The 21755-nt window shown below is 37.1% G+C and overlaps 3 protein-coding genes across 5 annotated transcripts; 2 read left to right on the top strand and 1 right to left on the bottom strand.

The window, feature by feature from the left end:
* The first annotated feature begins 276 nt into the window (after nt 1-276).
* LOC135640799 (protein VAC14 homolog) lies at nt 277-7507 on the top strand. The gene is made up of 19 exons (XM_065155549.1): nt 277-366; nt 476-589; nt 753-818; nt 1891-1980; nt 2120-2239; nt 2336-2364; nt 2456-2598; nt 2675-2769; nt 2944-3030; nt 3206-3313; nt 3456-3547; nt 3757-3838; nt 4823-4888; nt 5135-5250; nt 5389-5509; nt 5613-5774; nt 5859-5987; nt 6736-6804; nt 7178-7507. The coding sequence occupies exons 1-19, from the start codon at nt 277-279 to the stop codon at nt 7505-7507; spliced, it is 2109 nt and encodes a 702-aa protein (XP_065011621.1).
* Nucleotides 7508-9989: 2482 nt separating this feature from the next.
* On the bottom strand, nt 9990-11776 carry LOC135586805 (uncharacterized). The gene is made up of 8 exons (XM_065154622.1): nt 11633-11776; nt 11353-11554; nt 11120-11273; nt 10865-10935; nt 10694-10771; nt 10494-10581; nt 10338-10393; nt 9990-10238 (listed from the first exon to the last, which is right to left on the bottom strand). Exons 1-8 carry the CDS (start codon nt 11696-11698, stop codon nt 10165-10167), a joined length of 789 nt encoding a protein of 262 aa, XP_065010694.1. The 5' UTR covers nt 11699-11776; the 3' UTR covers nt 9990-10164.
* Nucleotides 11777-12721: 945 nt separating this feature from the next.
* On the top strand, nt 12722-21136 carry LOC135641830 (uncharacterized). 3 transcript variants are annotated; one of them, XM_065157588.1, is made up of 16 exons: nt 12725-13042; nt 13139-13187; nt 14065-14242; nt 14318-14736; nt 15130-15178; nt 15281-15490; nt 15602-15713; nt 15798-15846; nt 17455-18601; nt 18706-18955; nt 19045-19093; nt 19169-19294; nt 19680-19784; nt 19896-19987; nt 20085-20238; nt 20712-21136. In XM_065157588.1, the coding sequence occupies exons 1-16, from the start codon at nt 12948-12950 to the stop codon at nt 20976-20978; spliced, it is 3351 nt and encodes a 1116-aa protein (XP_065013660.1). In that variant the 5' UTR covers nt 12725-12947; the 3' UTR covers nt 20979-21136. The 3 variants fall into 3 exon arrangements, 2 of the variants coding, with proteins under 2 accessions (XP_065013660.1, XP_065013659.1); XR_010497800.1 differs by having other exon boundaries at nt 12722-13042; nt 15281-15713; nt 20090-20238; nt 20712-20850; XM_065157587.1 differs by having other exon boundaries at nt 12726-13042; nt 15281-15713.
* The last annotated feature ends 619 nt before the right edge of the window (nt 21137-21755 follow it).

Raw genomic sequence — 21755 nt, 5'->3', positions numbered from 1 at the left:
GCCCAAACCAAAAACGAGGTACAGAGCGCGAGCTCAGAGAGAGGGAAAGCAAAGCGGAGGAACTGTATAAAGAGAACGCCCCCTTCCCTTCCGTTTCTTTTCTCATCCTCCGCAGAGGTGGTAGTTAGAACTCCCGATTCCCTTCTCCCTCCCTAACCCGAGCTCAGGTGATCTCCCGCAGGGCGATGCTCCGAACTGAGGACTAGAAGGTTTGGAAACACTCCTCGGTTCCGATTCTTTAATACGTAGCGTCGAGAGATCTTCGGAGGTCGAGGCATGGCGGAGGCGTCGTCCTTGATCCCGGCCTCCGTTCTTCGGAACCTCACTGATAAGCAGTACGAGAAGAGGAAAAAAGCCGCGGTGACGGTATTGGTTTTCGATCTTTCTGTTGTCTTCTTGTTTTCTGTCGACATGTTTTCTTGACGTAAATGTTAGTTTGGAGGCGACTGATTGTTTGGGCAATGTGCAATTGCAGATCCAAGACATCGTCGGGAAACTTGCTTATGAGCAAGAGGTCAAGAAGATATTGGCTGTGATTAATATCTTGGCCACGGAGTTTACCGACAACCCACAGCCGGATCGTAGGAAGGTCCGCTGACGGTTTCTATGCCTTGTTCTAGTGTTTTCTTGAATTAGTACTTTACCGTCATTTGCAGTATCAGATTTCTTTAATGGCTTCAACACAAGTTTCCGATGTTCTCGCTGAGTTTAAGGATCCGTCGAGCTTTTATCTTAGGTTCTGTTTCTTGCAGGGTGGATTAAAAGGACTTGCAGCTGTTGCAGTTGGTCTGAAAGAAAAAGCTCCAGCGTATCTTGAGGTTTTACTGAAGTGCACACGCATATCTTTTCTGCATGAGGACTATATCCAACATACTTGCTTTTCTATTGGAGTAATCACTTAGAAATTGTATGTCGTCTAACGATCAATGAGCACCAAGATACTGAATGGGATATTGATTCTAGCTAGATCGTTGCTTTCATCATCCAGACCAGTTCTGGGTTAATAAAATTAAGATATATAACTAACTCAAAACTAATATACAATACATGATTCTAGAAGCAAAGAATATACAATATAGATCTCACCTTGCCCAAAACTAATCTTGTTCGTTACATTTTTAGAATGACATTGGAAGAAATTGCTAGTCAGAGCTCACAACAGATATATGTGCCATTGATTGACAAAGTTAAAAAGAAGAGAAGATGCAATAAAGGTCAGTGCAAGAAAAGAAAATTAGCGAGAGTAATAGAGGAAGGAGAAGCTCAACGTTTGGAAATTTAGGAAATCAAATTTTTTTCTTTACAATGATGGATTATCTATGTAACATATGAAAATGTAGAGGAGGTGAGATAATGATGGATTATCTATTTAACCTGTTGAAAATGTAATATCCTCTCAGGGTTTTACATATGTCATATTGATATGTAACGACTGGTATTTACTCGTATATACGTAACAATTGGTATGGATAATGATTGGCATTGAAATGTTTAGGTCGATGTTGGTACATATATCATTCATTTTAATTTTATTGACACCTAGTGGTACAAGTTGTATACCCAGTATACTGGTAGCTCAGTGGTCGGATTAATAACGAAATTGGTATCAAACTGGTACTTAAATCCTTAATGTATCCTCCTTGCCAGATAGATTATATGGTAGCTTCGATGAGGTTAAGAAGCAGTTACAACATTATACGTTTCTGTTTTTTTTTTTTTTTTTTTTGTCTCTGGTTAATTCTACTGGTATTACAGTGATTATTGTTACTTTGTCCATTTTCTGAATCTAATACGATCATGTTCATCTAATGGAGCAGTTTTTTATGTATTTGCTTATCAACTTCTTAATTTGTGTAGTTAGCTAACTTTTGCATTTATACCTAATGGTAGGAAATTGTACCACCAGTTCTTAATCGCATTTCTGATGAAGACAGCACAGTTCGTTATATTGCCAGTGAAACATTGTATAATGTAGCAAAGGTAAGTTTGGTTATGCTAACTTTTCTATAATGTAGCAATGGTGAGTTTCGTTATGCTAACCTTTCTGTAATGTGGCAAAGGTGAGAATTTCACCTCTTGCAAAGGTAAGTTTCTTATGCTTTCCATTCTTTTTTTGTAGGCTGTAAGAGGACGTATCATCATCTATTTCGATAAGATATTTGATGCACTTTGTAAGCTTTCAGATGATTCAGATACCATCGTACAAAGTGGTGCTCATCTTCTTGACAACCTATTAAAGGTTAGGCATATTTTAAATTTTGTTTCTGAAATAACAGAAGCATTTGACTTTTAAAGAAGAAGAAACGTTTTTTCAATATAATTTCATTTTCATCAGGATATCGCTACTGAGAGTGACCAGTTCAGGTTGTGACATTGGCTTTCAGTATTTGATGCATACATATATATTCATTTTGAACTATATTTGTGTATTTAATATTTTTATATCCTTGTAAAGCCTAGAAGAATTTGTACCACTCCTAAGAGAGCGTATGGACATAATCAACCCTCACGTTCGCCAATTCTTATTGGGGTGGATCACTGTTTTGAATAATGTTCCAGATATGGATATGCTCTGTTTTCTTCCAGATTATCTAGATGGTAATATCTGTTGTAGAAATAGTCAGTTTTTCTTTAAATTCGGTTACGTTATAGATAGATGACTTGTGTTTCTCAGGTTTGTTCAACATGCTAAGTGATTCCTCTCCTGAAGTACGACAGCAAGCTCATTGTGCACTTTCAGAGTTTCTTCAAGAGATAAAGAACACTCCAGTATGGCTCCTTCACTATATGTGGGATGTATAGATTTATAATTGTTCCTTTTGAAGTGGATGTGATTGTATTTCCATTATAAAATTGTCTTTAAACTCTCTGGAGGACGGGCTAAAAAGTTTATAAATGTTGTTGTTGATTTTAGTTTCTAACTTCGCTCATGACTATTTAAAGACTTCAGATTACGGTCGCATGGCCAAAGTATTGGTACAGAGAGCAGGCTCGCCTGATGATTACACTCGACTGACATCCTTCACATGGGTGATTCTTTTTGGCATCTGTGGTTATTTTGCTTTGGTTATAATTTACTCCCCGATGACTGTTCTTTCTCTTCTGTTAGGCATAGAGTACTTTTATACGTCGGCGCCAATCTCTATACTATCTTTGTGATTTTTTTTGGACAGAGTTTATTGACATTTGTTTTGGGAAAATGTAGATGAATGAGTTTGTGAAACATGGTGCGGACCATCTTATTCCTTGTTATTCAGATATTTTAGGTGCTGTATTACCATGCATATCTGACAAAGAGAAGGAAATAAGAGAGGTATTATTATTATTATTATTATTATTATTATTATTATTATTATTATTATTATTATTATTATTATTATTATTATTATTTGCTGCATTTGCGATTTTTTTTTGTCACTTATTTTTCCTTGACGTAATATGCATTTCACGTACAGATTGCTCGTGAAACCAATAAAGAGCTTCGTGCCATTATAGCTAGTCCTGCTGAGGGTGTCAATATAGGAACGGTCCTCACTATTGCAAGAAGGTACTTTTTTTTTTTTCTAACTTTAAGAATTGCTAGGTTCAGAATGGTTACTATAAATTGATTTGTTAGTAAATCTCTTGTGCCTCTTAAAGAGCACATGTTAATCTCTAAAAGATGGTTTCTTATTTTGTGTACTTGAGTTTTTTGCTGCTTAAGCTAACTTCCTTCTAAGCATTTAAAATTTTGTTAATCTTGTCATCTTACCACAGTGGCTTAACTAGTCAAGCGTCGACTACTCGTGTGGCAGCATTGCATTGGATTGCGACTCTTTTGGATCGTCACTGGAATGAGGTAAACGTTATTCTTCTATAATATATTTTAAAGAAGGCTGTGGGAAGATGTCTAACGTAGCCTTATTTGCTGTACTGAGAACTGGTGTTATAACTCATGAGATAAGACTTATCCTAGACAAACCTAAAGTATATTACGATACTCTCAAAATTAGGAAAAAAAAAAACTTATTTTGACTTAATTAATCTTAAAAATTATTCTATTCGATTAGAATACATTAATTTATTTTTAGTTATGCGAAACTCGTTCTCAGATTGATTTGTTCTTGTTAGGTCCTTGGCAAGCCCCATAAGTTGATGATGGAGATCGAATCTGAGCACTTCCAACACTCTATTATATATACACTAAAATTTAAGATATATTATATTACATCAAAATAACTTGTCTGGTACTAATTTTACTTTTGATCCTTTGACCATATCTTTATGGATTTTCTTCTTTCAGTTATAAATTATCTTCTTGATAATTGCAATCCTATTGAGCCAATTCGATCGATTTGACTAATACAAGTTTTTGTCACTGATTGATTCTGATTTTAATTTTATGACCTATAGTCATGCTCTGTCTCTCGCTCTTCATATCAAATAATGTTATCATTGTTGATGACTACGTATGGATTTATAGCAAGGTTTTAAAATTTGGTTCAACCTTGTTTTGATATCTACCAGAGTGGTATGATATCGATATGCCGATGGAAGAATAAACATGTAAACATACATGACGCTTACTCATGGGCTTGAACTTGAGATCTATTACTTATGTCTATTAACTAACTGAATATTTCAATAAAGACATAGAACATAATTATTTATGGTTACTGAGATATGAACGACCAAACACATAAGTCTGATTCGATCCATTAAAGACTTAGAAAAAGTAGATTGGTTGATCTTCTGATTTGCAAACTTGACCAGTTTTAATTATATCTAGTCAATTTAAAACAGAATCAACTTGACCAATCTTAATTCTGTCTTCTTTGAACAGGTCATTTCATTTTTGAACGATATCTTTAGTTCACTTCTGGCTGCACTGTCTGATCCCTCTGATGAGGTAATTTCTTGAAATATATCCTGGGCTATTATTGGCAATATATTTCTTGTGGTACATCTTAATGGACACGAGACTATGCGATGTTATAGTCTCTAGGTGAGCCTAAGACTTGCTTCATAATAAGGCATGCAGAACTTATATATGGGTTTAGACATGCATCGGCTGTAATATTTCTAGTTTTGGTTTTCAAAACATTCCACTTCTAAACTAGCAAAAACCTTTATTCTCCGAGTTCTTACTTTGCAGGTGGTCATATTGGTGCTTGAAGTGCATGCATGCTTAGCAGAAGATTCTCAAAATTTAGGACATCTTATTGATCATCTAGTCCAAACATTTCGTAATGATCATGCCCTTCTTGAAAAGTTAGTTTTTCTTAACACGATCCTTTCCACATGTGCTAAATTTGAGTTTCTTTCTTTTCTCCTGTTTAGCAACGTAAAAACTTTAAATACCTATGTCTAACTTGCACAGTAAGAAAACTAGCTTGTCCTTTTCTTCAGGCGTGGGGCTCTGATAGTCCGTAGACTTTGTGTTCGTTTGGATGCTGAACAAGTTTACAGGGAGTTCTCTTCAAAAATAGAGAGAGAAGATGACTTGGATTTTGCGTCCAATATGGTTCAGGTTTTGTTCACTGTTCATGCATTAATTATTATCCTCTGAGAGGGAGCAAAAGAAGAAACAGAAAACCAAAGAAAACTTGGTGATATACCTTTTTTGATGTTAGGCTTTGAATTTCACTTTACTCACGTCATCGGAATTGGCTGAGTTAAGAATTCTCCTAAAGCAATCATTAGTGGAGTCTTCATCCATGGACCTGTTTGTATCACTATATTCTCCTTGGTGCCATTCGCCAATCGCGACAATCAGTTTATGCCTACTTGCTCAGGTAATGTATGTTATAACCTATTTGTATCTCTTTCCTATATCATTCTTTTAAATCCTTCTAATTACTGTTGCCCTCTCTCCGAAGGCATACAATCATGCCAGTTCCGTGATTCAGTTACTAGAGGAAGAAGATATAACTGCTAAGTTCTCGGAACAATTGGGCAAGTTGGTCTACCTGTTGGAGACCCCAGTCTTTGCCTCTTTGCGGTTGCAGGTATTGAATGTTTTGTTGGTTAACCTGTTATTCATCATAATATATTAGATGTATAATATATAATACTTATATTAATTTAAACTATAGAGTCATAAGCATATAAACAAATAATTTTTAAACATAATAAGGTATAACATAACTTAGAACTTATGATTTATAAATAAATATAACATATGGCTTATAACATATATATTATGTCATAAATTATAACGTATAAATTGTTATTAAAATATATGTACATATATTTCTGTACGTTTATAATTTTAACCAAATATTTCAATTTTATTTTTTGTGTTTTAATTATTTTTAGCTTCTGATCCAACTGATGTTGGATCAATGTCAATCTTGTTACTGATTTTATAACTTTGCTTCAATCAGTGGGTAACTTTATAGGCAATACTGAATCGGAACATTTTATAGCATTCAAGTTGAACATTTATTTTGTTTGTACAAGTTATTGTTTACTTGTGGATATATCAAATCCAAACTTATAATGTTAATATTATAACATCAACTTCTTTGATATTCTCTCTCTTCATGCATATTGTGGTTTACTATCAAATTCGTGATTATCTGATCTTTTCATGAAATATAGGTTCTTCGATAGATGTAAAAAAATTATATTGGAAATAGTGCCATTGGTTGCCATAAGAATATGATCTTTTCATTAAGTATTGGTTTTTCAATAGCTGTAATTTGTTGTAGCAGTCCTTTTTGATAAGTTAACTTGTGCTTCTGAATCTTACAGCTTGTTGAACCTGACAAACATGTATGGTTGTTGAAGACCCTGTATGGTCTCTTGATGTTGTTGCCTCAGGTACTTGTAAATATCTATATTATTGTTTATAGCTATATTAATTGCCGTAAGAAAAGAACATGCCAAGAATAGTTTTTGAGATTATCGGTCTCAACGAGTGCTTGAAGGTGCCAGCATGCATAGCGAGGTGAATGAACGTAGATACAGGGAGTAGAGTGGCTTTTCAGGACTGCCAATGGAGAAGTGGATTCACAAACTCTTGTTTAAATTAATTGGTCTGAATGTTCTATGCTATGTAGTGTTCAGCACTAGTGGGATCCTTACATGCATTAGTATGTTCTTTGCAGTACAACTTCGTTTTTCTTTGAACTGGCTCAATGCATTTGGTCATATATATGGTTCTCAGATTGTTTTATCTTATGTGTTTGTGCAGCAAAGTGCAGCCTTCAAGATTTTTAGGACTCGTTTGAAAACTGTTCCATCATATATTTTCAACAATGAACAGCTAAAGCATCCATGCAATCAGGTTTCGGAGATAACAAATGACAGCGGAGACCAAGTTGATGCAAATGTTTATGACAAAATCAACTTCCCTTCCAAGCTCCAACAATTTCAGCAAACTCTGCGTCGTCATAGGTTCTCTCTACAATCCCAGAAGTCAGCATCCTCATCGAAGTCACAGGTATCGACTTCCTTTTATGGTTTTGCATTTCCATTGGTCGCGAGATCATTGGTGGGGCTACTTGTCTTAGGAGTAATTTGACTTCGATGCTCATATGCAGCACACAGGACCTTGAAGAATCAGATCATCCTTTGCCACTCTTCATGGTCCCTTTCCGTATCATAGTGTAACGTTCGAGGACAACTGCAGTTTTGATTTTGATTGCTATTCTTTGCTTTGCTTCAGCCCATTTGGCAGAGAGCTTAGCATGTCAAGTAGAGGACGATTGGAGATCGTAGCATAGCAAAATGATCTCGCAGGTGTACAGCTGCACATTCAATTCATTGTTTTCTGTCAGATTTTGAATAACTCATAGCAAAAAAGCTTTTAGAGGGTTTACATAGCCTTGAAATCTTAGTCATGGATCTGCTCATATGATTTTGTAAATTTTCATTCTTTTTCTGTTTCCCCATACGAGCCAGGAGGAAAAGTTGGGTGAGGTTCAATTTGTTCTGTTCAGCCGAGTGAACAATCCCATTAGCAGGCAGGCAAGAAATCTTCAGTTTTGTTCTTTCACTCAATGTTCTCCAATGTGACAATATTTCTACCTAGTTTACGTATACGTTAGAGTTGTTGAATGTGAGTCCAGCAGCTCTGGTTTTACCTTGATTACTATTATCTTATTAACATATTTTTAATATATCTTTTGTGAATTATGACATGGTGATCACAGGGTTTGGTTATGCACTTCAACGAGGCTGCGGGGACGAGAAAACGTCTCCGTTCTTTACCCACTTCTCGGGTGATTAGTTTTACGGAACTTGGAGCAATCGTTGCCCAAAACTAATTAAAGATCTACAGTCTCGTTGAGGCAAAAACATATTTGGTTCTATTTTTCTGTAGCATCTTTCTAGAGAAAACGAATGATGGATCATGAAATCAATCTACATTTTTTTAGATAATTGTATGTCTCTGAAACGTGACGTCGCCATCTCCTTCTTCCCTGTATAATGCTCCGTTGCCTCTCCCTCTTCTCCGCACTTATGTTCTGTTTCTAATTCGATCTGTGAAACAGGGGTGTCAGCAACGTCTCATCATCTTCTCTTGTCCTCTCTCTCCCGCGCCCACCCCTCCCCCCCCCCCCCCCTCCTCTTCCTTCTTCGAACTTCGAAGCCATGTCTTTGCTCGCAGATCTCATCAACGTCAACCTCTCCGACTGCTCGGAGCAGATCATTTCCGAGTACATATGGTTCGTTGCTTCTCTTCGACTCTTTCCTTTCTCTCGTGTGTTCTTTATGAATTGCCACTTCTATTCTCGATGTCACCCATAGTATCTTATTGAATTTGCTGTGGGTAGGTTATTCATATGAATGTATCCGCTTATTTCTTAAATGTATCGGTTTAATTCTATCATTCAAAATTTATTATAAAAAATAAACATGCAACAAACATGAAGTATACGTAAACGATTACAACTCTTATCTCTACTAGTGAATCACTTATGTGATGAAAGTTCTGCTACGGAAGTCACTCAATATCAATAAGTAGTTAGCTCCTTATAGTACCTAGCTCTCACTCATCTAGACATCTCATTTGTGATCAATAAATTATCATAATTTATGCATCGATCATCTACTATATATTGGTCTATACTCAAACGAATGCTACGATATCTTAAAAGAACTATTAATCATTACTACGATATCTTAAAAGAACTCTCAATCATGACGTCTTTCTCCACAAACACTCTTTACTTATTCTCCATGCTTTTACTGGTGTTGATTGAGGTATATTATTTTCTTTAAAGCTAATCCAATCAGTTGAGATTCTAAGAAGCAAAAGATAATCGCACGATCTACAACTGAAACTGAATATTATGTCATCACCTCCATTGTGGCAGAACTTAATTGGGTCATGAATCTGCTGAAAGAACTTAACATTGACTCTTCTCTTACTTCTATAATATATTGTGATAATGTCGGAATTACCTACTTATGTGTCAATCAAGTATTTCACCTTCGAATGAAACATACTGTCATCAACTTTCATTTTGTGTGAGATTAAGTTGTCTAACATCAACTACGTATTTCTTACGTACATACAGTTGATCAATTAGCAGACTCGCTCACGAAGCTTTTCACTCGTAAACTATTTTTATTTCATAAGTTTAAGATTAACATCCTTAATAGGAATACCATCTTATGGGGGTATGATATAAATAATATTTTTCTAACTGCACGAGAAAATATCATTGTTTTGTTGAGAAAAATCCTTCCTCCTTACCTGTATAAATAAGAAACATATTAATAAACTTCTCATCATTTTTTTATCGCACTCTAATTTATCACTTCCAATATGGATCCCTACGTCGTCACCTCCATGGTTGCAGAGACGACCTTGGAAAGATGACTTAAAGCCCCACCATCCTCTCGAAACCAACTTAAAGCCTCAAGAAAAGATGACTTGGTTGTTCTCAGTGCTTTCGTTGTTTTTGTTGAATTGCCGCATATCATAATAATCATAATAAACGTTTGTTGAGACAATCAAGTTTCAGATTCGAGTCCATGTGTAAGCGTCACGTACGTCATTTTTTTCATAAATATAGACCCGATGGACGAACATCCATTTGGCCTTCCAATACAAGTGCTAATTTAGTACCAAACTAAATCAAGATTTAAGAATGCCACTTCCCGAACTCAGGAATGAGAAGTCACCAAGTAAAATGACCTCAGGTCTGCCTTTGTTGTGTTGTTACATTGTCACTTCTGAGCAGCCTCTCGTTTCAGTCTATCCATCAGAAGGTGCGCTACCGATCTGTAACCCTGCTCGCGAGCTGCTTGTCGGAGACATGCACGGACAAGATGAGTTTATTTAAACAGCAAGATCTTTGGAGGCTGTGATTCCAACAACAAGACGATTCAAATGGATTCACCTTGGTAAATCGCGATGCCGGTTGGTGCCATCTTCCTTTTCTTCAAGCAAAGAGAACTGTCAAGTTTAGGCATTTTGAGTTTGTAAGGGTTTAATGAGTGTAATAAACACTACAGGATCTGCGGGCTCAGTTATACCATCAGCAGAGTGTGCTTGCCTGTTACATATCCAATACGGGTTGATTCCTTTCTCTTCGATGCAATGGGGGCACATCCAATCCTTCTTTGCCCTGACTTCCTCCATTTCTGTCAAGGTAATCGATCCATGAACTTGCAGTCCATAAGTAGCCAAATCGAAGCTAAGAAACAGCTGCAGGCAACTGGTCATCATCGCTCGATGGCATTCAAATCGGCGTACCTTCACCATATCTTACTTTGAGACAAGCACGGCACAGGACACCATTGGAAGAATGGCAGACCGAGCACTCCGTTTTACCTGTTAACGCAGAATATTTGAGCATTTAGCTTCATATTCATTGCCATGAAAGAAACAAGGAGCTGAAAAAGAGGTAAAGATCATGTGATTCACCTATGCATGGCTGATTAATGTTTCCATCCCCACACCGTCTGCAATCTTCTTCCCCGCATAATTTCTTCTGCCTGAGTTCGACAGCAGAGAAGTTCCAAGTGTTCTTAGTTCTATAGTGAGGTAATTAGCAATTCTAAACAACAGGAAATAACTCTTGAAATAAGAAGCTTGGATGATTCTTCCAACCAAGAAAAGGCATGATTCTTGAGAGTCGCATTAAGTAGTAGAAGAGACAGGCGAGAAGAAGCACTCGACCTGCAGAAGTGGCAGCAGATCCCCAACACCGGGTCGTAAACGCTTCCCCTGCTTTTGCTCGCACGCCCATCCGAGAACAGCCGCTTACGAACTTGGTGGATGACGTCTCTGTACTCCGAGGACGCTGCCACAGTCGCATTACCACCAAGCGTGTCTGTCGTCCGACCGAAACCGTGATTCGAGAAGCAGAGATTTAGTAGAACGACGAACAAGATTAGTTTAGAACGACGAACCTGGAGGAGATGAATCGGCATCGTCATCGTCGTCTTGCTTGCTCTTCAAGCGCTCAGACCGCCGGAGAGGAGTGCCCTCGACGATCCGGATCTTCCGCTTTCTCTTGACGCCGCTGCGATCTCCGGTCGCTGACGAAGAAGAGGAAATCACGGCTCGCAGCTCGCCGGCCCTTCTTAGCAATCCGAGGGACTCCAATCGGGCCTTCGATGGAAAGAAACCCGTCACCGATCCACCTCAAACAGAACCCATATCGATCTTTTTATTCTCCAACCATCATACCTTGTTCTCTTGTACGCGGGCGTCGCGGAGGCGCTCGTACGCGGATTTCTCGCCCGATGCTCCCATGGCTAGCGGTGGCTTCTCCTTCGAGGGACGGATTGCTTCGGCTGGCACTCCCCTGAGTCTTGCAGGTGGTGGTGTCGGAGTTCGAATCGGAGACGTGAAGACATCAACTTCCCAACGGCTATATTTGAAGGACGGACTCCCGAGGCATAATCTTTTAGTACAAATATTACTGCGAGAAAGGCGACGGCTTGACCGTCTGATCTTTCTTGGACGCGTAAGATGCTATCTAAATCTTAACTAGGGATCGTATGTATCTTAATTAGGAACATGGTCGGACAGGAGCGGAGAATTCTATTTGAGACGGAAAACCAATGTGTGTTTTCATATTCTTTTAATTAAATTTTTTTATTTTACAAATATTACTAAAATTAATAAATAATAATAAAAAATAATGAATAATAATAATTATTATTATAAAATTTATATGTCATTATAATATTCAAATATAAGGACAACCAAATAACTATAAATATATCTAAATAAATATATAAATTCTCTCTTTTTTTAATTTTCATGCTCATGTTTCTTACATAAATAATAAAACGTATTTTTAATTTTAATTCCCATATCCATCCTCATTCCTATTTATTCCCTTCTATCTCATTAGGGACATCTTCAATTTTTAACATATCCATGTAGATATTTGTACCTCTTATTAATAATTGATACCTCTAATTTTGAATATAATAATTTTAATTATATTCAAATCCGATCAAAAGATATTAACAAAAAATCTATTTTTTTTTTCTTTCACATCCGATCAAAAGATATTCAAATCCGATTTAAACGGGTCGATGGATACAAAAGTTGGGATCCGCAACCCATTCGTATCCGTTTGGATTTATTCCTTGGTCCGAGTTAAATTGATCCGTCCGGTGAAACCACTTGGCGCGTAGACGTGTAGTACCTGGCCTATTATTGGACAACATATGGGTCCCACATAAAAACATTCATTTTAGGCAATAAACAAGACGGTAAGATGGTCGGCAACGCGTTGAGGGGTAGGAATTTGAGCTAAGGAAAGCAGCCGCAGATCCAACGGGTTCCGCCCCCAAATCGGAAGGGCGCGGCCAAATATGGGGCAAAAAATGATTAGGGGTTCGTCCCTCGCTATCGTCTTTTCCCTTTGGCTTTGATTTCTCGTTTCTCTCTGCGTTCGAGCGGAAGCTCTCTCCCCTTCGGCTCCCAAATCCTCTCTCCGTATGTTCCTTCTCCCCCCTCGAGGAATGTCTGGCGTCGGAGCCTGACCATGGACGACATCGACGGCATGCCGCTGGCGAAGCGGCGCAGGCTTCCCATCTCGACGAGTCCTTCCTCTTCGCCTCACGGTCCTTCCACTCCCAAGTACTCTTCTTTCTCCTTTCCCCCTCTATTCCTTTTCTTGATAGTTTTTGGGTATTGTTCTGCTCGTTCATTGCTAACTCGTGTTTTGCCCCGCAGGCGCTCAATTGGTTTTCCCGTAGAGCGAGTGTCAGTGGAAGTTTCAAAGGTAAATTGGTGGGCCTCTTTTCAGTGGTTTTGCGCCTGGAGCTTTTGAATCGTTTTTAATTATTGGCCGTACATTGCGAAAAGGTCTATATATTAATATAAAAATATCAAAGAAATCATGAAAATATATAGAAAAAGGAAAACAATCTATAAAAGAAACCAAGCATTTAGCACTTTGAAATATAAGTATTATGCATTTTGAAACATCGTCTACAGTTTCACATATTTTAACAGAGGACACTGGAGGGAAGTAACAAAAGATATTTCATGCTTGAGAGGTTTAGGATTTTGGAATAGAGTTATGCATGCAAATGGTTTCTGAAACTTCTATAATCTTTTCCTTTTGGACTGAACTTCTTTGTGCTTCATGCTAAAGTTGTGTAATCTGGCTGAGTCTCGATGATTGTATTAAATTTAGAGGGAATAAATTTTGGAACCATGGGAATTTCTTTCTTTCACAAGCACATTTTTTGTTTCTTATGCTCTGACTCAATTTGCCAACTTGATTATGCTTCGTGAAATATGAAACAGTGTTATGAGTTCTGTTGTGTATTGAGGTTTGATTACTTTAAATATATAGTTTCCTTTTGGAATGTCAACACACTTTATTCGTGGGAAAAGTTTCCATTATACATTTAGCTTTTGCATTGATAAATTTAATTTGTGAACTTGTGAACGTTATTGGCTAATTTTGGACCCCTGATAGGTGCAACTTCAGCAATATAATATATCTGCTTTATAGAATGTTGATCTCTACCATCATTCATTTGGCTTTGATAGATTTAAATTGTGAACTTGTGAAGGCCATGTCTTGATTAATATGGCCGCCTGATAGGTGCAATTCCGGCTATATAATATGTTGTTTCACCTTTTTCCAGAAATGGCCTGGTTTGCCGAGAGGTGTGAACTTTAATCCCTCTGATGAAGATCTACTCTGGCATTTGCTTGCTAAAGTTGGCAAGGGAAATGCTGACCCTCATCCGTTTATTCATGAGTTTATTACTTGTCTCGATGAATTTGAAGCATTTGGTTATACACACCCTCAGAAACTTCCTGGTAATTAGTTATAGTCTTTCAGCTACACTTTTTTTGTCATGTCTGCACTCTGATGTCTGAACCATTATTTGATAGGCATTAGGAAGGATGGGGGTGATTCTTACTTCTTTCACAAATCTTTTAAGACATGTATTGCTGAAATTAGACAACACCAGAAGATGCGTGACAGTGACAGTGGGGACGTCTGTTGGCAAAAGAGTGGCAAGTCCAAGCCTCTGACTGTTGATGGGAAACACCACGGCTATAAGACCATGATGATTCTATATGAGAATGCCAGCTGGGTGATGCACCAATATCACTTGGGTGTGGAAAAGATAGACCAGGAAGAGTTTGTTGTTTCTAAGATATTCTACCAGAGGACTGGCCAGGTCAACAGAAGTGTGGAAGACTTGGCTCTGGGCACAGATGAAACTGTGCTTGGAGAAGCAGGGTCACTAATTTTTTCCAAGATGGATCGTCACCTTGATCTCGTTAACGCAGATGCAACTTCACAGGTTTGCAGCACTTTTAGCTTCTGCATTCTAGCCATAATTGTTGAATCAGAAATTTTAATGGAATATCACATCAGCATAGTGACAGGAAAAGACAAAGAAAGTACAGAAGTGAGGTTAAAATATATATCCTTTTTAATTCTTGATATCCTTTGTTGTGTAAGAATTTAATTCTTATTTTTCTCCTATTTATCTTAGGACATTTGTTCCTGCTATTTGTTCATCCAGCTGATTGCAAACGGTGTTTATCTTATTACATTACTATAGGAGATCATATAGGGCAGGCTTGCATGCATTTTCTAATCACTTGCACTTTGTATTCCACTTAAGTCCCAAGCTTTTATAGTTGTCAAATGAGTTGTTATGTGCTTATCTTGTTAAACACCTATTATACAGGATATTTTGATGGATGACCATGATCCTAAGCCCCACCTGTCCTTGGAAGGTAGTTATCACTAATATTCTTGAAGGAAGAAAATTATGAGGTCCTGTGAATGCATCTATTATGAGTTCTGATCCAAACTTTTTTTCCTTCCTACTGCTACAGTGTACAATCACAAGTATCCATCTGATGTTTCTGAAATAGCTGATGCTCAAGTACGTAGAGTTAATTCAGATATGATACCTGATTCTGAAGTTGAAGGCCATACTGCTAAGACTGGAGGAAATGATATCATCCAACCATCTAATCTACCAAATTATCTCATGGATCCGAAGACTGAGCACCCTGACTGCAACACAAATCTTCTTATCGAGGGTACGGACAGTATGCCTATGGCTGTTACTGGAGTCCATCCTAACGATGATGAACTCGATCATGTTTTGTTGCATGTTCGTACTCACATGTTGTTGTCAAGCATGAAATCAGGCACTACGGATTCCAGATGTTCTTCTGATAGTAGCAGTTGTGGTTTAAACCACACTTTGGAAAATTTGTTGCATGCCAAAGATGGTGGATTTGTTCCTCAAAATGATTCGATGTATGTATACATTATCATATTACCTCTGCATTTTTTGAATATCAGATACTACCTGATCTTGTATTTGTTTGAAAATGATTCCAGGAGTAACATGGAAACAACTTACGGAAAAGATATCCTTGGCCCGGTGCAGGTATATATTCTCATACTTTTCTCTTCAAGAAATTTATTGAGCTTCACTGGCATTCGAATGAAACCTACTCAAGCTATTCAATTTCTACTGTTTTTTTAGTTAGTAGCAATTTTTACCCCAGGCTTGGACACTTTAATTCTTAATTTTCTCTTACAATGAAGTAATACTCCAGATTTTCTTTTTCCAGTATAAGATTTAGAGGAGAGTGAAAAAGAAGCAGCATATCGAGAGGAACGAGTCTTTTGAGTTATTTGAGGTAATGGCTCATAGTTGTGAAGCATGGACATTTCAAAATGATTGTTATGTATGTGCTAGTGTCTACGTGGGATGCCACAATTATTGGATTGGCAGTTTAAAACATATTGGAGAATTTTGTACCATCTATTATTTAGAATAATGTGGCGTAGGAGTGTAGGTCACTGAAGTCATAACACTAATCTTCAAATATGTATATTAGCAAAACGCTGAGGATGGTTGTTATGCTTTGTATTAGTTTCATAATGGCCATCATAGATTCTTTATATTACATAAAGAATAAAATTGTTGGTTACATATAAAAATATAAATGAATTAGGTACTGTGCTTATGCTGTGTCATGCTCTATATCTATATGATTAGCAATAGTAGTGTATCCTTATTTTGTTGTGCCGATGTCCATGCTTCATAGATCTGCAGATATTTATATTCACTCCTTATGGCACTTCCCTTGATCACGTGAAATGATCACCCATAATGTTTGCATGAAAACACTAATCCATGATATCATTATGAAGAAATTTATTCCAAGGATGTATTTACCAACATTCAGGGGTAAGGTGGCACTTCAAGGTGGTGGGGCTGGGGGCATTGTAACCATAATTAGAAACTCATTTTTAAATCTTATATGAAGCTGTATGAAATGAATGGTGCAGACTAAAAATGAATCGTAACATATTTGACTCTTGCAACTTGCAACCAATTCTTCGGTTTCACCATCAGTCATTATTGTTGTGTATTTGAGTTTGAATCAAGTGTGGCATATTGATCTAAATACTGAGATTGTGGAAATTTATTCAGGTTTTTAGTATGTTTGGCTTTGTTCCAATTCTGTTATACCACTTTATTGAGTTTGCTTTTCTCAGGCTTCTATCATTACCTTGCTTTTTCGTGCAAACTTGAGGCAGTTGTAAGAACTTATAGTACTCATAGGTGCTGAGGGAGAAGGGAGAAGGAGACAAGAGGGAAGAAAGAAGCAGGGAACATGTTGGGAAGGGAAGGAGAGCATGTGGGTGGAGAGAGCGAGTGGGCGGGAAGTGGGGGCCAGGGAAATGTTCTGTCAATATAATCTAGCAGTTTGCACCAGAAACTCTATCTGAATTCCCTTGTTTGACTTTTTTTTTGGGAACATGGTTCTTTGCCATATTTGTAACTGGTGCTTTGGGTTCAATAAAAAATTACATGTATTTATTTGTAAATTTTCTCACATGTTTATGCACTCTAATTACTATTTAAGAAATATATTCTGGTAGATATTTTAATTGTTTTTATTAGGAGATTAATATATTTTTTCATTTAACTTTTTCATCTTTGGCAGTTGAAGCTTTGGTTTTGTTTGTTTTTCCTGTTCAGGGTATTTCTTTGTGTCCTTTAGTGAACAACACTACTGACTGTGACCCTGGCAGAGAACAATACAATATGCATTCACCCAATAAAGAAAGCAGTCGTATGGATAGCCATCTTCCTGAAAGTGGTAAGTTATACGTGGCAAACAATATAATGGCTGAGCCTTCTGGAAGTTCTGCTGCAGAAAGTTATTCCATGGTTCATCAGTGTTCAAATTTGCCTTGCTGCCAAAACAATATTTTGTTAGAAGCTAGCTTCTCCGAAGAGAATCTTGGCAACGATGGTTTATCCTCGGATCATACACCTCAGACACCTGTTTTAGGAGAAGGAATTGTAAATACTGATTGCAGACCCTCTCGATCAGGTTTATCTGGCCAGCTGATTTCACTAAAAACTGAAACCATGGAAGAAGTCTATACTGATCATGTCTCTGAAACTAATAGAGGACTAGAATTTGGTGCTCATGGATTAGGAACATTGGAAAAGCGTGTCATAGGTATTTCTGGTACTACAGCTCTATGCTCATCGGAAGTCAGAATGTGTCCTGAGGTCAATTTGTTAAAAACAAACAAATTTCAGACACACCAGATGATATGCAACTGCTCAAAGGATGCAAATACCTTGGATCCTCAACTGTTAACTCTAGGTCAAAGCCTGGAAGACCAGAATAATGGCAATGATGTGCTCGATTCAGTACTGCCTAGCATCATTAGTGAAGTGAAAGTTGAACCTTTGGAAGAAATTTGCACCCACAATGGTTTGGGAACAACTGCTCAAAAACCTGTAAGCTCTTCACTTGAAGCAACTTCTAGAAAACCTACGAGGTCTTGCCAAAGTGGTTATTCTGCAAAGACCGAAAAGCATACTGAATACTCACTGACAGACAAGCATTGTAAAGATCTGCTTTCATCTGACTGCTGTAATTCACAAAGAAAGACCACAATAAATTCTTTATGTTCAGAACAACCATCCCTTAAGAAAGATTTACACCTAAATTCAAATTCTTCAAGGTTTTTTAATAGTGCCTGTTCACGAAAAGGCAGTAACAGACAAGAAAATGTTTTCTTACACAAAAGAAGTTTGATCGAGCAAGTCGGAAATAGGTGCTCCCATCATGCATCTACAACTGAAAATGTACATGTGAATAATACTGGTAGGCTATCTATCTAAGTCAAATTTTGTCAATAGATTTTGTGAAGGCTTTCAAATTTTGTGCAGTGATTTAGTTATCCTGTCTTAGAAATTCCTACTTTCCAGAGGCTCATATTTCAAGAACAGAGGTCAAGAAGGAATATGCTGATGATTTCTCCAAGGACATGCAAGCTGATGTGATTTCTCCAAAACCTGAGATGCTGGCTTGCGGAGTAGTTTCTTACTTGAAGTACAACAACAACATGAACAACTCACAACAGTTTCTGCCACAGAATAAAAAATGTGAACCAGTCAATACTCCAAATGCTCAAGTTAACAATTTTTCTCTTCGTAGGAAAAGGAAGAAGACTGCAACGTGAGTGATGATCCTTATCATATTTCTCTTACGTGCAAATTTGATGAACATTTTTGTTAAGTGTGGTCTATAAAAACAAAATTATGCAGGGATTCAGTAGAAAGAGCACTCGAGGAAGATGCTCCAGGGCTTCTGCAGGTAATTTTGAAAATGAATACATTTTAAAAATTGTCATATGAACATTTTTAATATGAGATAATGGTTTTTGGATAGGTTTTATTGGACAAAGGAATAACAATCGATGAGATCAAGCTTTATGGAGCTGCTGAAGATGATGAAGCACTGGAGATCTCTTCGTCAGATGACAACTTTGAAGAGCTTGAAACTGTAATTACTAAGGTTAGCATAAAATCTTTCAAGGACTATATCTGATGCATGGCTCAATTTCTGTTAGCATATACCATATTATCTTTCTGCAATTATTCGTGAAATAAACCACCAAAATATACATATACGGATACTCTTACTTGTGGGGCATGGTTGTATAACATCACATTGTCAGGCTTTCTGAAAATAAGTGGATCATTTACCTCATATAACCTCCTCCTAACTTCCTCTTTATTTAGCTTAACTGATATTACAAAGTCTCCATTCCACATGTTAATAAAGCACATTAGAACTATATTTTATGAAGGCAAATGGAATTTTTTCTTGGTTTTCCCTTTGAACTTCCATATGTTCTATGTGAATGATTTACTCATTTCTTGAGCCTTTTCTATTTCAGATATTTTCTTCACAAGCTTCTCTATTCAAGTTTTCAGTGGCGCGCCACATGAAGGGATCAAAGGCTGTTTATTGTTTATCTTGCTTAGTTTCTTTGATCGAACAGGTTTGGAGTTTCTTTATTATTTGGTTTATCATTTCCCATCATAGTTTTTACTTATAATGGTTTTCTGGTTTTAATTTACATAGTTATCTCTGACTATGTTTTACATCTCAGACTCGATATCTTCAGTTTCGTAATAGTCCAGTGGAATGGGGATGGTGTAGGGATCTGCAATCATTTATTTTTGTTTTTCAAATGCATAATAGGTGAATGTTCTTGCTCGGATGTTGTCTTTGTAAATGCTCGGATTTGATAGTCACTCAATGGAAATTCAGTATTACCTTGACGTTACTTCTGATACAGAATAGTTCTGGAGCGCCCAGAATATGGTTATGCCACATATTTCTTTGAGCTTGTGGATTCTTTGCCAGTTGACTGGCAGATCAAGAGGTTGGTGACGGCAATGAAGCTCACCAGCTGTAGCAGGACCACTCTCATTGAGAACAAACCTTTATTGGTAAGACCAACCCATTCTCTCCTCTTTAACATGCCCAGTGTTCTTTAGTAGCTACTTGAGGTGCTGAACTTTCATGATCCAGACCCATATAGTGTATCAATCTAATTGCTGCTTAATATGTTCTAACTTTTGCTTTATTTTTTTTCTTTTTCTTGGAAGAAAAAATTGAATTATTTTACTCTGCTATGCTGCCCGGTCGGTCTGATTTTATTGTAATCAGAAACCTGACAAGGATTCTGCACACGAGTGAGTTATTAACATGAGCCAACCAGAATTACACGTGCTAGCTTCTTCTTTGCTCGCATCTGTTTCAAGATTTACAACTTTTGTTTTCGACTGCCTGTTTCTCCAACATCTGAGATTTCAGGTAGTCTTACAAGTTAATGAAAAGCCAGATACCCCGATAGTGTGTCGATGAAGAAATGACTTGTGTCCTTAAAAACTTCGCACATAAATTCTGTTCTGGTGTTTAGGTTGGAGAGGACTTGACCAAGGGAGAGGCGCATGTGCTGGAGGAGTATGGCTGGACTCCTAATTGCGGGCTGGGGACAATGCTGAACTACTGCGACAGGGTTGTGCATGACAAAAAATACGAACGGTGCAGCAATGAATGGAGGGCCAAGATCGGGAGACTACTAATGGAGGGTCATGATTCTGGACGAACCGTACTCGTCAAACTCCCGAAAAGGGTTGTAAAATACAAAGGAGGCGAGAATTTAAAAATCAAGTTGGAGAATTGATCCAAATAAATGCTAGCTTTAGCTGTGTATAGTTGCGGAAGTGCCTTAGATGTTACACTGGTATGTAATGGCCAATGTTGTATGTCATTGCTTCAGCATGTTACACTGGTATGTAATGGCCAATGTTGTATGTCATTGCTTCAGCCTCGTATCTTCCATTGTTGGCATGAATTAACTTCTTATTCTGCACGAGATCGAGCATTGGTGTATTTTTATTTTCACAATTGTGCGGCTTGAACTTGGAATTAACGCAGTCTTTTGCTACGTGTACATGAACATGGTTTAAATCGGTTTGAACTGAATCGGTTTTCCTGTTTGGATTTATCTAATTGAAACCGTTAATTTATTTATAATTTTAAGTAATTTTAAAATTATATATTTTTTAAATGAACTTGTTTGATTCTATGAATTGATTTGGTTTAATCAATCAAAATTTTGATCCAATTAGATCGATATGTTAAGATTTATAAAGTTAGGTTTATATTACTTGTAAAAATTTGGTTCATGGTAATCGTTCTAACATTTTTTAAATGAAAATCAACCGATTAATCAAATAAAAAAAGAATACTATCGAATTAAAATCAATTCATATAAACATCAACCTATTTAGACCCACCGAACTAATTTTCAATCAATTTGATTTTTTCATTTGATTTAAACATCCCTAACTACAAATTAGCTTGCAAGTTTATATTTCCATCTAATAGGTCTATTGTGATATGAAAATTTCCTTGATTGGAACAACTTCTTGATATCTCTCGACTAACCAGTTTGAAT

The sequence above is a fragment of the Musa acuminata genome, chromosome BXJ3-6 (genome assembly GCF_036884655.1).
Source record: "Musa acuminata AAA Group cultivar baxijiao chromosome BXJ3-6, Cavendish_Baxijiao_AAA, whole genome shotgun sequence".
Lineage (NCBI taxonomy): Eukaryota > Viridiplantae > Streptophyta > Magnoliopsida > Zingiberales > Musaceae > Musa > Musa acuminata.
This window is presented reverse-complemented; position numbering and strand designations above follow the sequence as displayed.